Here is a 17,314-nt window from a genome sequence, read left to right as displayed (position 1 = left end):
CGAAAAAAATTAATTAAAAAATAAATAAATATTGCATGGAAACTACAGCTACTCCTGCAATCAATCTGGAAGAAGGGGCTCTTGAGGTTCCTAAAACGATGATTGACCCTATGGATACATCTTTAACACCCCCTCAACAGGATCTGTGAATAAAGAGGGCACTAGGGGAAAGAAAAGGAAGAGTGCTGCTCTGTTGAAGAAAAGCTTAAAAACATGAAAGCTATACCAAAGAAAACAATGGTTGGCTCGAGAGCAATTCTACGGAATATAGACTCCACCTCTGGTACCTCCGATAGTGGCTTAAAAAAAAAAGCTAGAAAAGAACGGATCTTGAATCAAGATTCATTATGCAGGCCGCAAGTGGAAACACTGAAGATTATAGTAATGATGCATCATTTCGAACAGAGGGGGGGGGGGGTCTGAGTGACCTGGTGGAATTAATTGAAGAGGAAGAAGATGCACAATGGAATAACATAAGCACCTCTGATTGGCAGGAGATTGTTTAGTAGGAAGAATTGATCTGCTCAAAGTGAAAAGAACTAAGCAAAGTGCAGGACACTAAGAAATTAGTCCCATTCTTCCAAACAATGGAAGATAAAAGGAAAAAGGAAGACCGAATAAGAAGTTGTCAATTTGAAAGTAGAAATCAAAGCCACAGGGAAAGATCTCCAGTGAAAATGAGCCATGCCTACGTTAAAATGAAATCATTCAGAGAGAGATCGAATGCTAATAAGAACAGGGAAGAGGGCAAGAGGAGTAACTACAACCAAGAAAAAGGGTCCAAACCAAGCTATCGTCCCAACTACAAGAGAAACAAAAATATAACCTCCTAGAATGATCGAAAAGATAATTTGAAGTTCACATTGGTTAGAAGATCCAATGATAGAAAATTACTTCTGAATAGAAGTAATGTTATGAAACTCATACGACATGTGCCAGCATTACGGCACATAGTATCATAGGATAAAAGAGTGGTGGAATTCGTATCAGAAGATCGGGGTGATATAGTAATCCTGCACTTAGAGTCCACCATTATCAAAGATGCCCTTTTGAAACAAACTGAAAGACCACTTGCTCTGGGATATGATCTAAAGGAATGTGTGTGAACTCCAGTAATGGGAAATAAAAACGAGAGGAAAAGACCTCCTCAGGGCAATCACTCTAAATTAGTTTGATTCACCCACAGCCCAAAAAAAAGAAAATGCAGAACCAATGTTAAGCCCACTGAAACTGCCAATTTCCAAAAATGAAATATCACAACTGGGAAACTTTACGATCAGGAATGAAGATTGCTTTAAAAATGATCAGCAAAATTTGAAGAAAAAGAGGAAATCGGCTCATGAGCACCCGGATTGGTCTTGGATTGCGGAAAGTCTAGGGAAAAGAAATGTGTAGACATGCATTAGGAGAAGAGTTGAAAGTGGGTTGCTGGAATACCCGGGGCTTCGAATTTGTTCACTGACAAGGACCTTATTCCTGGGAAATTTAAAATCATATGTCTCCAAGAGACGTGGCTGAGAAAGAAACCTGTATGCGATGGCTACGAGGTGCATTGGAACTCTGCTCTGAAGGAATTGCGCGGGACACCTTATTCTGGCCTACTAAGTCTGATAAAGGTGGACGATGGCATTAAAGTGAACTCTCACTCCGCTCCAAGCCCGTATACCCAGATACTGTAAGCGGAAAGCTCTTCCGAATTGGGCACATCCAAACTTTTACTGATTAATGTATGTAGAGGAATGAAAGATCCGGGTATTAAGAGCTGGCTGAAAACATTTATAGAGAATGGATTTTTAATAGAGGACAGTAATTGTGAAATTCTAATTTGTGGGGACTTCAACTTCCACCTCCTATCAAAGAAGGGTTTGCCCACTTGCCGTGAAAGCCTACAGGGGTTAGCTATGAGATGGATGAATGAGATGGCCTCACATGATATGGAACTGGTGAATGGCTCATATGTGGGCGATCGGCCTGAGAGAAACACTTGGAGAAACGGAACTCAGGCTGCATGCCTGGATTCCTGCTTCTTCTCCACAGCTTTGGGGCAGCTGATATCAAGATTTGAGGTGATACCTGTGCGCCAGAGCGATGATCATTATTATCCATTACCATCCAGACCTCCAATGTCAGGGCCAAGCCAATCTCTATGCCTTCTGTTGAAATCAATGAAGGCCTGAATAGATTAAAAATTCCCTCGGATGTGACTCCACTCTTGGCAGAATGGCTTGAACAAGAAATTGCCAAAGATGGGAAATTGGTTGAATATGCAAGGACCTCGACAAGATTTATAAAAGAAAATGGCCCCAGTCTAACCTAGTCCCAGTACATTCATATGATAAGGAACTAGTAAAACGGTGCCAGCATTACCGAGCAGAGAGGAGGAAATTAAAAAGAAGCAATTCCCTTAAATCAAAGGTTCTCCTAAAAAAATTCAGCCAAACGTATAAAAACTGGGTAAAGAGCCATAAACGGTTATTTCTGCAAAAGGATGCAGAAATAATGCTCCCTTTACAATTTTCAGTAATAACTCACAGAATTTATGGGAGTTAATTTACAACACAGGTGGTAGTAAGAAACACCACCTATTTGGGGGAGTGGCCGAAGAACATTATAATAATCTGTTCATGGGCCCGGCTATTAGTCCCTCAAAATTGGAGGGAGGGATAATGGATGGCGATCCAAATTCGACAAAGAAGATCTGGTAATTATGATTAAGAAGCTCAGTACATCAAGAGCTGCAGGTCCCGATGGGGTTTCTAATAATGAGATGAAGAGCAACCCAGAAGCACGGGCAAGCTTTGCCTTCTCACCATTCTCCCAGATAATCTTAAACCGTAAAATCCTAAATCTTGGCGAGAGGGATGGGTGGTCTCCATATTCAAGAAGGGCGATATGACTGATCCAAAGAACTATCGTCCTATCACCCTTCTGGATTCTCTGGGAAAGCTTTTAGCCTCACTAATACTCCGGGACCTAAACAAGTGGGCCCTCGCCAAGGGAATCTAGGACCCCAGACAGGCAGGCTTTCTAAAGGGGGGTGGGGGGCAGTTGAATCTCTTTATCTTGAACCTACTCAAATGGAGAGCCCTTGTTAATAATACTATAATCTTTTTGACTTTCCTAGACCTGCACCAAGCATTTGACGGAGTAGATCAAAACAGTCTGTGGGAGAAATTGAAGGCTTGGGACTGCCCAATTGACACAGAGGCAATCCAAGCGTTATATTCTGGAACATCTATTTGGGTCAGACTGGGCCCCGATGGTCGTCTGTCTAGGGAAATCTGGACCTTCAGCGGCCTAAAACAAGGGTGTGCGCTGGCTCCCATTCTATTCTGTATGTACATATCTGATCTGGGTATCTCACAAAATACTATGTGCGCCTTTCCACCTAAAATGAACGGAATTGAGTTAGCATGGCTACTATATGCAGACGACAGCAGTTTTTTAAAAAAAATTAACTGAAATTGGTATGCAAAGGAGAATAGTTGCCTTTAAGGACTACCTAAACATCAATGGTATGAAAATGAATGCAGGAAAGTCCCAGATTATGATTATGTCATCAGATAGGAAAAGTAAGGCAACAGCGTTTGCTTGCAAGGTCGTTTACTTGCGTATAGAGGTTGTAGATGCAATTACTTATTTGGGAGTGAAAATTAATAGAAATACTACTGAATGCACTCATGCATCTTGGCTGAAATTAAAAGCTTTAGCCCTTACGAATAAAGGAATTGCCATCCTCAGACGCTATGGGGCCTTTTCTATACTACCGATCTTAAGGTTCTACCGTCAAAAGGTTATACAGGTTCTCACCTATGGAGCAGAGACTCTTCCGAACCTAATCAAAAAAATATGGCCACAAATGGAAGGCCATTTTTGCCAGAAAATTCTAAGGCTCACAACTTGTTTATCGACAGCAAAAATCTGCAATGAATTGCGATTATCATCAATGACAGCCATTGTTTTGTGGAGGGAAATGCCTTTCTTAAGAAAATGCATTATGCAAAAACCCATCAGCTCCTATTCCATATTATGCCTAGAAGGGGATCCCAAGGAAAACATGTTGGCAAAATGGTATGTGGATACGATGGAGGTCCTACAACTCTTGGAGGTGGATTTAGCTTTGTTGAAGGAAAACCTGTTGAAGTTGAAATACCGCCTGGAAAGAGCCGATTGGATCCAAACCACTGAAGCAAGGCCCGTTTTACCAGATTCATTTAAATGGTGTATAGAAAAGAGAGGTTTAAATGAACCCCCAGTATACCTAGGCAAGTTTCCCTTCTCATTTTACAGAGATTTACTTCTTCGCTGTAGAATCAATATTATGCCAACAAGGGAAATCCAATTTAGGCGTCAACCTAAGAGATAGGAATCAATAGCTGCCGATTGTGTAATAAAAACGAAGTGGTAGAATCTCTCTACCATATAGCTATGGTTTGTGAAAATCTTAACCTGGAACGAGCAGCCAATATGGGAGCGTTTAGGAGGGGAAACTTAGTTCTGAAGACTACTGGGACTGGATCCTGACTGATCATCAAAAAGGACCTACCCTGGCAATGTTGAAATGTATAAATGCGATGACTGGCCAAAAAATGGAGGAGAGGAAAAATAGGCGTATAACCCAGGCACCAGTTTTACATGGGATTTGGCGCTTGAGAGGGAATGGGAAGAATGGGATATTATTGATTGAAAGTTGAGAATGATGGAAGGCCGACTCTTGGATTATTTGATTTTTTAATGGAGTAAATGTTAAAGGTTTCATTTATACTAAAAATTGTGTATGCAGCTTTTTTTCTTTTTAGTTTGAAACCAAAAAAAAAATGACTCACCTGTCATTAGGTTGTGCCTCTTCCCAAAAGTAATGTGTTGGTTTCACCAGATTATTCCTGTTGGGATAATTGTATGGGTGTCCCCTAACTGGGTCTTGCTTCCCCCGACTTGCTGCTAGCCTGTCCAGAATAAGTCTTTCCTGTGCTGTTTGGACAGACACAAAAAGAGTCTTTGCTTCTAACTGTCCCTCATAAATCACCCATAACGGTACTTGTATAGCTGGAAAGGATCCAATCTGGACTTCATTGTGAGGTAAAACAAGTATATGTTAGCTGTGTGCCATCCAAAAATAAGTTACAAGAGTTCCTGCTCATCTCAATCTGTGTTTAACTGATCTCAAAAGCACCTGTAATTGAATATTACACCGTTAGGTTTTACTCACCTAGTATAACTGTGTGCCATCACAAAAGTAGTTATAGGTTTTTACTGCACCTGGAATAAGTGTTCCACTAGTCACAAAATGTATCCTGTCAAGTTGACTGATTATGTGATTTGTTACCGAGAATCATTGTACAACTGGTAGGGTCTAGTGCCCTGGCATTACTGAATGTAATTGTGAAAGTAACCATTGGTTTTAACTCCCCCAGGAACATGTGTGACCTATTGAACTGGGTGACTTCCAGCTCCTTAAGATGAATAGCAAAACCTTTGAGATGGATGTGATGCAGAGTTTATTCATACATCAATAATCTAAACGACTCAGGTAGTTGGCAAAAAGGATAACTGTTTTAATATCAATTATCTAAAACAGGGAGTAGAACAACGGACATCAACTGATGTCTCAGTGCAAATTCGCTCAATGCATCTTAAAAAAAAACATTCTATTATAGCAACAAAAAAAAAATAATCGCCATAGGTGACGTCAACCTACGTATTACTAACGTCATCCTATGTGGCAAACTACAAACCTATTGAAGAAAGTGATTGGGTATAAGGGAATATCTGAGTATACGTTCTATACTAGCATGTGATAGTGAGTGAAAGTAATTGGTTTCTTAACATCAGGTGGGGCAACTAAGCCCTCCCCTTAAACAGGTCACTATGAACGTCACTAAATACACAAAGTCCTATTGGCTACACAAACTAGAGGACCCTTGATTACGTGGTCCCCTACAATTGGTTGGTATTCTGACCTTCGTCAGTACTTTTCCACCTATGTCTAGCAGCATGCAGGCTGGGCTCCCAGGTGCTGGTGAGCTCATCTTGACCCCAGCTTCCCACCAATTAGCATATGCATCTATCATCACCTCAGTGGCCTGCTGCCAATTAAGACTTTGAACTTGTCCATGGGAGTGTTCTTAACTCTGGAGAATTTAGGGAGTGAAGGCACGCTCTGCACTCATGCGTAGGTGTGACCACCTTGTTCGTCCAACTTCATCCTTCCACGTGACTGAAGACCACAGAATCGAGCCGCTCGTGTATTCAAAATACTATTTTCTAATAGATCTCTGGCGTCTTCCACGTTTGTTCTTTCACACGATTTGTATCCAATGTCTGCTTACTCATGCCTGATAAGACCTTGGCTTGGCTTCATGGCTCATCCAACCTCGCCTTTCTGAGATTCATTTTATAATTTGTTTTCTTACTGTGACACATTGGAAAAGAGGCCTTCTTTTTCTAGCCCAGCTCTGCTATCCTTGATACTTTCTTGATGCCTTATAGAATGTATCCATTCTCTTGTCCCTGCATCTCTTCTATGTACATCAGCTCGACTCTGCATGACGTCACCATTCATCTTGGCCAGTCATTTGCTCTGCTTCTTCTGGGATTTCAATGAAATGGCCATCATATTTTCCTTGTATGTAGGTATGGTTTTCTCAATGGGAACCTTGCTTCCAGGATTCTCTTTGGTATCTGTATTCTTACTGGTACTGCACTTGTCGCACACTCTGGCTCCCAACATACTGGCAATATGGGCGAAGTGGTTGAGGTGGGGGTACTTGGCTCCTTCCCTACACTATACTGAATGTGTATGAAAAGGTTTTGACTTCCCTAGAAGTACTGTTAGGCGTTCCAAATAAGGTTACATGCTTTGGTCTGTGAACCTTCAAGCATAGTGTGTTTTTATAATTCTGATTACATAATGTGAGATAGTACTTATGTACCCCTAAATTTATCTGGCCTACGAGTATTTAAATAAATAATTTATTTTTACAATACATAGTGCATGTGTTTCTTTGGACAATTTGTATTACAATTTCATGTGTAGTGATTCTACAGCCCTCTCTCCTGTCTAAAATAAGCCTGGCTGCTAAGTCTACGCTATCATGAAGTCAGGTGGTACAGCCTTAAAGGAAGAGTGGAGTATTTTACTGCCTCAGTTGAATGGTTGGACTTAAAAAAAAATATGTCCTAACAAGACCCGATTGCAGAGACTCACATGGCCTCTTTGCCATGCCTGATCAGGTTCATGAAGCAGTCTTCTTCCCCACTCTCAGGGATGTGATCAGCTGCCAACGCTATGCAGTCCCACAGGGTGAATCTAAATTTTGTCAGGACACATGTGGAATTAGCAGACTTTAAAGGCATGCTGCTAGCCGAAAATAATTTCTTTGCCCAGGAGTCAATGCGTCTGTTATCCCTATCAGGGGGTATGGTTGGGTATGCAGCTTGCTTGGAGGCAGATGTGGCTGCTTGTACTACAAGGCTTGCTGGAAAAGGATTTGACAGGTAGCCAGGGTCACTACTGGATGGCCTGTATTTTTTGGTCACATTTTTGTTTACTGCCAGGCTGGACCCTGGAGCCTCCCATTTGGTCGCAACCCTTTTTTGCACTGCCACATTGAATGGTAAAATGGGGTCATATTGAAGACCCTTGTCCAATATGTCAGTCAAGCCGCCCTGTTCAAATGCACGAGCTGGTCTACTCCATACCAAGAATTCCACCACTCCGGACACTAGGTGTCTGTAGGATGCATCTGCATGATCAGCCGGGTCCGGTTTCCCAAAATCTAGTTCTGGGGAGGAGTCTACCTCACTAGCTGACTGTAGGGTGTCATGTAGTTCCCTAACCCTGGTCTCTTCGGAAATAAAGCATTCATATAAATTAGGATTTTTCTGAATACTAGGGGTATCCAATTGTAGACCCCATGGAGGGGTATCAGGAGGTTTCATAGCCATCATATATTGAAGTCAAGGACCTGAACAAATCCTTTTTTGGTAAAGGTTTAAAAACCTTATCCTTGCTTTTTTGATGCAATGAAGTCGAAGAATGTACAATCAGCGTCAATGTTTTTTGTGTCAACATTAGTGGCGTCAATGGCTTGACTTTTGTCTTGTGCTTTGAGGGACTTTGCAAGTCATCTTCAACGATTTCTCATTCAGTACTCAAAGACTCTCGAGAAGTCTTAGGCTTATGACAGAGGGTCGAGGGCGCACAGGTTTTCGCTTTGGTATCATACCCGTCTTCGACTGTAGCAAGGCTACTTTTCTTATGCTTCGTAGAGGTCGGGCCTGATCCTTGAAGATTTTGCACATTTTCCTCTTGGGGCGAAGATTTAGTTGGGCTGACTACGCTCCTTTCTGAGGAAGACGAGGAAGAAGGTGGTGATCAGTGCATTCTCTTAAAAAAAAATGTAAGACTAGGAGTGTCTGCTTCTCGAGTGGGATTGTTTACTTGATTTTTTTTTGTGAGGAGATGAATCTCTCAACTCATGGGATGACCCAAATTTAGAAGGAGTGGACAGGATCGACAGTTGTAGGTTATATGCTCGACGCCCAGGCACCAGTGGCATATCTTATGCGGGTCCATGATCGACATCTTGGCACTGCATTTTATAGACTTTTTGAAGCCCGTCTTTAGAGTATTCAGAGCTGAAGACTAGGCCATTGGATACTTTTTCGAAGAAAACTGAAGCACGCTGTTAATCTCGAAGCAATCGCGGAAAAACAGAACTGAAGCCAGCGGGCGGTGCGTGTGCTATATGTACTCGACGATTACGACAGCCGAGATCGAAGCCCTTGCGGGACATTGAGTCGACAGTCTCGATGCACAGCGCCCTCTGCCGAGATAAACTTTTTTCTGAAGCAGCTAAAGCTGAAAATGAAGATATCAGATGAGAAACCAGTGAGAGGACACAATCCATTCGAAATATTATTTACTTTGGCCTTAATAATAAAGTCAACCGGCTGCTCTATATAAAGAGTGTGTTGCAAGCAGTTGGGTGAGAGGACCGTTTTGGTCATGCTAAAGCAATACTGGTCCAGGGTAAGACTAATATTAAGGGGCCGGGATGATAGTTCAGGGGCAACGCGTTTGTCCTGGAAGCACGACAATGCAGAGCAACACAGGTTGGAATCTCAGTCCCGCACTTAGAGACAGGTCTCCGGCATTAAGCATGTAATAAAAGATTAAGGTTTATTGTATCAAATATTTTGAAGACAGCAGAGGGTCAGACAGAGGATTTTATTTCCCAACACACCCTATTGTCCTAACCTGTTGTAGACTACACATGGTAACCAGAAAGTAAAATGTAATGGCTGTGACGCTCCAGTGCGATTACGTCCATATGGTTCAAGAGCAATAAAAATGCTAATGCACTTTATTCTATTTTGTATTTTGTGAAGGCACTTGCCAATACTTATGAACACGTGTTTCAGACAATGCAGACCTTGCACAAACTCGTTTTTGCGTGGCATGTTGCAGGAGAACTGCACTTTGTACACAGGCTTAGATCCCCAGCAGAGCAGGTCAATGCTCCGTGGATACATTAAAAACAGGGACAATTTTGTTTAATTTACAAAATGAAGATATTTTATATAGATATATAATTTTCATTTGGTATATTGAGGAACTGTTAATGTTTTTGTATTGTTTTAAATGTGCTTTTATGGCACATGTCTCTGAAATAAAATTGTTACAACACAAATATGATTGCAGAGAAAAGATGCATTTCAGAACAGAGAATTACAGAAAAGGCGTAAAGAGCATTTGTACATAAATTGGTCTTAAGAAAACCATTGTGTGTGCCTGGAGCACTGTGAAATGTCCATCTATAGTGTTAAGAAAATACAATCTTAGTTTTACAATAGTTACACTAAACAAAAAAATGCAGAGGTTTAATGAATCATTTTGCTTTCAAGACATTAACCTTTTCATGAGCTTGTACAAGACGTTGCCAAGTCTATAAAGAAAGGCTTACCTGTATTAGACAGCTGATGGGAATTCAGACTATCAGTTTCTATTCGCAATGGTGGTACAACTACAGTACATATAGCTGGTTTGGTTTCTGAGTTATTCGAGGACTGTGTTTCTGTGTTTTGATTGGTGTCTTCCACAAAGCTGCTTTCTACGAACGGGCTGTCATGTCCTGACGAATCAGAGGTTGGAGAGCCATCCACGGTATCACAGCCGCTCTCAGGCTCATCTTCTGACATACTAAAAAACAAAATCCAGTGTTCATATTTAATCCCTGATGGAAAAACATTTAATTTTGGTGTACTGTAATGAGGAAGCATTCAGACTCCAGCTTCTGAGATTACTGCGCTATGAGCAAGTGTTGGAACAGCACTGACAGGCAGTGCTAAAGAGCTGTTGCACAGGAATTGTGCTAACAAACGTTGCGAGCCATCAATAGTTGCTGGAGCCATTATAGCCGGAACAGCAGTGGTGAAATGTGGTCGGCCAGGGTCTTAACAGATTTTTGTTTACTCACTAGAGACATTAGAATATGGCAAAGATAGGGCATGGGTAGGTGAATAAATGGTGAGCAGGACTTTAACATGTTAGGGAAGCAAGCAGTGGCTTGAGAAGTTGACAGCTTTTATTCATACAAAGGGTAAGCATACAAATAATTATTGGAGTAAAAATACACTTGGTTATACATAGACACAGAGACAAAGATGGCTACAAACAAGGTCTATATTACCATTAGTGCAGTTGAAGGAGAAAACTTCATCTGAACCACTACCCAGTCCCGAGGCAGGTAGGCAGAGAGAACACACGTGCTAACGGGGTCTGGAGCGGAGCGTTCTCCCTCAGCGAGACTTCATCATCCGTTTTTCCAATTCTCTGTCTACCATCAGGATAGCTCTCCTCTGTTGGGGGAAAAATCCCCGCCTCTTCTAGGTTGCAGAACCGTCCCCAGCCGAAGAACAGTCAGCAAGCATGGGAGGCAAACAGTGGAAAAATCCAGCTTGTCTCCTGCACGCTCGTTCCCAGGACCCCTCATCACTGCACCTGCACAGCTCCGACTCTCTTCTTGGCTCGTCCTTTAGCAAACAATACGACAACTATCCCTCATAGTGTGCTCATCTGTTTCATAATATAATCTTGCAACCATTGCAGAATCCATGTCCGCCTTCTAATGGAGCTCACAGAAACGCAGGCTTTTATTGCGGTTTGGAAGTGAATGTCCAAAATGGCTGTGCACCGGTACCATGTTTTTTAGCTCATTTTCGCACACGCATTACACTCTAGGAGCCCACCACAAGCCAAGCCCATTAAATCCCTGGCTCCCCAAAATAAATAAACACTGCCCTGGCGAACCCCCAACAGGGGCGCATTTTTTTCCCCCCAGTTTTGTGCATTTCTTTCAATATTGGCCGTGCTGCAGGCAATACAGAAAGAAATGCAGAAAAAAGAGAAAATAAATGCATCCGTGGTGCCCTCTTGGCACCCCGAGCTGTCATTAGGGCCAGATTTAATAAAATAATATTTGGGAATTTCTTTCTATTTTGCCAGCAGAGAGTTGGCAAAATGGAAAAAAAGAAATGCCTATGAAAAAAAAAAGATATGGTGGGGAGTGGGGGAACAGGCCTACCTCTGTCGTAGCTGCTGAGGGTGACTCTCCGTTCTGCCCCCAGCCAATCATGTTGTCTGGGGGCAGGACAGGAACCATGAGTAAGGGTGGTGTATGGCCGGGCGGGCGGGCGGGCCTGCACGCAGCTATGCTGCTTTTTTTCCCCCTTGGCCTTTCTTGGACACTGGGCAGCCATGGTGGGGCCCGTGGTGTCCAGGGGAACCAGCCCGAAACAAGGGTGGGGCTGGAGCCCCCGTTGAGCCGAGGCCGGGCTGGGCCTCGATAGGCTGGCCCACCTCTAACAGTGAAACATGCTAAAGTGACCACTGCTGTCCTGACAAAGAAACCTTTGCTGGGAGTCCCCACTTTCGACTGATGCTGCGAAATCTAGTCAAAAGTCCCTCCTTTCGTCACCACAACAAAGGAACAGGAGAACGGGACTACCGCTGCTGCATCGTGAAGGCGTCGAGCTTTTTCATCTTCATCAGTCCTTAGGTACTGTGAGACTCTGGGTAATACTTACCTTGAGTCCTTCCATCGCTCGTTTGTTGTTGCAGTGCTGAATCCAGTGTTTGGGTGTTCGCCCATACACGTTCGCCCTGGCCCAGCACTTGTGCACATACAGGGAGCCTTTCATGAGGTCCCTGAACCCTTTTTGATCAATACAAGCTTGATACTTCCTTATAACTGAAGAATCTTCTGGAACATTGCCTTTTCTACCTACACCTTTGCCTTACCTGCTTTCCCTCCAATCAGACTTTGAAGAAATAATACCTAGATAGGGGCGGACTGCAAAAGCCTTAAAGCCTCTGAGAAGTATTACAAATCTTGAAAAGTACTACCCTGCCATTGTTGGTGTTGTTCATACATTTCATTCCTACAACTAAATATTTTGGGTTACTACAACAGTGGTTTTACTTAACTATGAATTGAATTCATACGTTTTACTATGTAAACTCTTACTTCTCTTTATTGACCCAACAGCTCACAGCTTGCTCGTAGGATAAGCCTGGCTGCTCTGCCATACTACCAAAACCTTGAGTGGTATAGACTTATACTAGAAGGTGGGACTTTATATACCAAGGGGACCGTTTTATCAAGAACTACCACAGGTGGACTTTAGAAAAACTCCCTTACAGTCTCTTTAAGAGGATATGAGGAGGCTGGTAGGGAAGAGCACGCTGAGCCAAGGTGCAGTCAGAACCGAGAGAGAAGACCATAAGCAGAGGAAGCCCCCTTGCGAGGCTATGCATGAAGGTGGCGGAACCAGAGAGCCGCAGAGCCAGCGACTTTCGGAGCAGTTCTGACCAACGTTGCGAAGCGGGAGCATTCCGGCATTCCAAAGAAGTAGGAACTAGATGAGAAACGAAACAGTACACCGGTGGTGGCGGGACCACAACAAACCTGCTGTTGGCGGACTGCCCGTCAAACAATGTCGAAACCACCCAGTACAGGATTCTTAAAGGCGTCTTGCGACCCGCAGTTATACGTGGTCATCACAAGTAGGCACATTGAGTGTGAGATACAGACGAGCAGGAGAAGCACAGGAGACCCAAAAGAGAACCAGAGCAAAGGCCGAGCCTGAAGGTGTCCCCTCCAAACACAGAGGTTACGGGATAAAAGGGGATACCCAAAGGCTACCGGGGCATCATTATCCAACAATAGAAACTACTTCCAGTGAAATTGACGAAGTAACAAATTCAGAACCATTAAAGTGGAACTGTGTAACGCAATCAGGAGGATAACAAATAAGAATACACAATGGACCAGTGGAAGAGAGGGGTGATCTCTATTATTCTGTGTTGTCTTTTTATAAATACCAACCAACAATTCTTATCACTTATTCAATGAATTCACTTTAATTATAACAAAAGCATTTTGAAATACATAAAAATACATTTTTACATTAATTACCAGTATCCTGTACTAATTCCAGGGCTGGTTACAAGACACCACATCTCACCTTTATTAAACTTATTAACCCACTGCCACCACCCATTTAAAGTATTGAGGGTAACATAAAAAATGTTACACGAGTAAGAAGTAAAAAAGGGGCTACTACGTAACGATCCCCCCAGTACTCCACTTGGATGGGTTGGGCTGGACCTACAAAGCGAAAAAGTAAAGTCAATTTCACTTTACTATTCTTGGGAACAGTAGTTCACACAAGAAAAGGTATTTAAACCTTAAGAGAAACCTAAAGCATTTATCTGTGACACTGCACTGAAGGTGCTGTGTGCTACCAAACAAAAAGTGGATTCCTATGGAGTTTGTCAGACTCCAAAAACCAAGGAAACACATAATCCAAATCAGGTCAAAACACGAGAGTGAGAAAAAGGGCTCCTTCACTCCAGGGTTAAAAATGTACAGTCCAAAAGTCAAGCAAAAGAGCTGGGGGGTCTCTAAAGTGGAAGGGAATTAGCACAGAATGAACTTTCTCCCCAACACTCACACCTCTCAACCCTGCCACCCCTCCTCCCCCTCAGACTAAGGGACAGGATGATTTAATCCACTCCTGGATGAATCTCCTAATCCAGTCGGTCATACCTTCTGGTGAAACCATCAGCATTTTGGTGATTACACCCTGACCTGTGTTCTATGGTAAAATCAAACCATTGGAGGCTGATTGACCACCTTAACAATTTCGGATTTCCCCCCCCTCATCTGCATTAACCATCTCAAAGGTTGGTGGTCTTTCTGAATAATGAAATTAGAACCATACAAGTATAGCCTAAACTTCTTCAGAGACCACACAATGGCAAAACATTGACGTTCAATAGTTGCCCACCTTGTCTCACGGTCCTTCAGTTTCCTACTGATGGAGCAGATAGGGTGTAACCTGCATTTCTCATTCAGATGACTCAAAACTACACCTATCACTGCATTAGAAGCATCTGTTTGTACAATGAAGGATTGGCTGTAGTCAGGAGTTCTCAAGACAAACTTGACAAAGGGCTTTCTTCAGTCCTTCAAACGCCTTAGTGCACTCCTCATTCCACCCGATCTTCTTGGGGAATTTGAGTGAGGAGCTAACATTCAAGGTAGAAGCTACGGTCCCAGAGTTCTCTATGAAGTTCCTGTAGTAGACAGTGAGAACTAGCAAGGCTCTCACTTGGGTCGGAGTAGTAGGGGTTGCCCATTCTTGCACAGCTTGTACTTTGCTAGGAAAAGGCCTTATTTCACCCCCTCCTATCTCATATCCAAGGTTGACATTTACTAGCCATTATGGTCAGATGGGCCTTTTCCAGAGCCTGCAAAACATATCCTAAGTGGTGAAGATGCTCTTTCCAAGTGGGGCTGAACACTGCAATGTCATCCAAGTATGCCATGCAGAAGTCCTCTAACCCATTCAGAACTTGATTCACCATCCTCTGAAATGTAGCAGGTGCATTAGGCTGAGGAACTTTGTCTGAACCAAGTTTGTGTACCAGTTCATCTGTCCTAGGCAAATGATGGGCATCCGTCATGGTGACTGCATTAATAGCTCTATAGTCCAGACAGAATCTCAATTCCTTGGATCCTGCTTTTGGCACTAGAACAACCAGACTAGCCCATGGACTTGTAGATGGCTCAATAACCCCAAGATCAAGCATCTTCTTGACCTCTTCCTTTATGTGGGATCTTGCATGATCTGACATTCTGTAACCCCTGCTTTTGACAGGGAGACTGTCACCAGTGAGAATATCGTTCTTGCCCCAAGGGGTCAAGTCTGGTGTCAGTGAGAACAGGGAGGCAGACTGATTCAACAGAGCCTTGCGCTCCTGTTTTTGCAGTCAAATCTGAAGAGTTTTACTCCTTCAATTTTCTCATCTGAGGGTTGTCCCCTGAGGAGATCAGAGAGAGGCTCACTCTCCTCCTCCTCTTGATCAAAGGCTAGAAGCAAAGCTCCTAGTTCTGGTCTAGCAACATAAGCCTTCAGACGGTTAGTGTGAAAAACCCTAGTAAATAATTGACCTCTCCAAGTTTCTTGAAGGGGCAAATCTATTTGTCTTGTAAGTTCCTCTGACTTGTAGGTACCATGACCAAAACAAGCTGGTCTGGAGTAAACTCCACCATGTTGGACTTCTGGTCATGCCAATGTTTGAACAGAGCCTGACCTGCTTTCAGGTTATCTGAATATTCTGTCATCATGAGTGCAATCCTCTTTGAGTCCTACCACAAATCACACTGGCTGTAGGGAAGGAGCACTCTCCAACCCTTCCTTGATCAGGGCCAGAGGGCCTCTGACTGAATGACCATAGAGAAGTTTGAAGGTGCTGAACCCAACCTCTGCTTGAGGGTTTTCTCTATAAGCAAAGAGTCCCACTCTCTTCTAAGGGGTTCCTCTAAAGCACCCATCATACTCCTCATAGTTCAGTTAAACCTCTCCACCAACCCATTGGTTTGGGGATGGTAGGCTGCTGAGAACTTGTATATCACGCCACAGTTCTTCCACACGGTCTGCATGTAGTGCGACATAAAAGGTGATCCCCGGAGATGACTTCCTTAGGAAAACATACCCTGGTAAAGATACCAAGGAAGGCCTTAGCCACTGCCTGAGCAGTAACAGTTCTCATAGGTATGGCTTCCGGATACCTGGTAGCATTGTCTATCACAGCCAATATAAACTGGTTGCCTGAAGAAGTTGGAAGGTCTAGGGGACCAACAATGTCAATCCCCACCCTCTCAAAAGGGACTCTCACCACAGGGAGCGGCACTAAAGGTGCCACATTCTTGGACCCACTCTTGCCAGAAGTCTGAAAAGTGTGGCAGCTCTTACATAATTTCTCTACATCAGCCCCATTTTGGTCCTCTTGAAACTCAAGTGGCCAGCCAAAGGAATCTCAGCCAACTGTAAGAACTTCTGTCTCACCTCCTGGGGCACTACCAGTCTCCTGTAGTGCCTTGGGGTGGTCTCAGTTGGTTCAATGTAGAGGAGGCCATCCTCCTAGTAAAGCCTATGCTTCCCTGACTCTTGCCCTGCCAGCTGGGAAGCGGTCTGCTGGTGCAGACCTTCTAGAGAGGGACACTCTGTCCTCTGCTGAAGTCTGCCCTAGAGGGTCCACCTTCGGCAAGTAAAGTCTACAGCTTAGGATGGTCTATAAGATCCAGATCTCCAACACTGGGAGGGTTTTCTTCCAGCTCTCTGTAACCAGTAGCTGTCTCTTCAGAGTTTGGTTGGTCCGGCCACTCAGCCTCAGCTGGGGAAGGGGTTTCTCTTTTGTCTCTTTATTTTTCCTGGTGGCCCTTCCTGTGGACTGGAGGTATTGGAAATCTCCTCAACCTCAAACTTACAGTCTCTTAGTGTATCCTCTCTGGCCAATCTTGTTTGCTCCTGCTTCCTTTAGCTGGGAGACGTGGGGGTACTAGACAACTCCAGGAGTTTTCAAATCACTTCCAAACACGACTCTCCCTGCCACTTAATTCTGTACAGTAACAGGAATTATAAATCATATTATTGCGCTGGATGAGAGCTGGCAGAATAGGAACCATTTGGATAGGGCCTCCTGCAGGTTTAGTGGTACCTTTGGGTGCCTTAGCGACATCCTCACGTTTGAGAAAATGTTCAAACGTTTCAGTTTCTCAAGAGTCTCCATTCTAGAGTTTGAAAAAAATCATCCTCTCATTAAAAACGTCTGTCAGGGAGACAAGTGCATAGCCCAGATTATGAAAGATGCTGCAAGAGACCTCTCGCAATTCATAACCAAGCTTATCAATGCTTCTTTTGCATCAGGTACCATTCCTAGTAATCTAAAGGAGTCTTAGGT

At 43.4% G+C, this 17,314-nt stretch overlaps 1 protein-coding gene across 2 annotated transcripts in view; it reads right to left on the bottom strand.

Annotated features, from left to right (window-relative positions):
* Nucleotides 1–17,314, bottom strand: part of HIPK3 (homeodomain interacting protein kinase 3) — a 754,208-nt gene that overhangs the window by 63,575 nt on the left and 673,319 nt on the right. For both annotated transcript variants that reach the window (XM_069623579.1, XM_069623578.1), the window contains exon 14: nucleotides 9,969–10,204. In XM_069623579.1, coding sequence (XP_069479680.1) covers nucleotides 9,969–10,204 — 236 coding nt within the window. The remainder of the gene's footprint in view (nucleotides 1–9,968; nucleotides 10,205–17,314) is intronic.

This window comes from Ambystoma mexicanum, chromosome 11, assembly GCF_040938575.1.
Source record: "Ambystoma mexicanum isolate Mex_15411 chromosome 11, UKY_AmexF1_1, whole genome shotgun sequence".
NCBI lineage: Eukaryota > Metazoa > Chordata > Amphibia > Caudata > Ambystomatidae > Ambystoma > Ambystoma mexicanum.
Note: the sequence above shows the minus strand (reverse complement) of the source record. Positions and strands in the feature narration are given on the sequence as shown.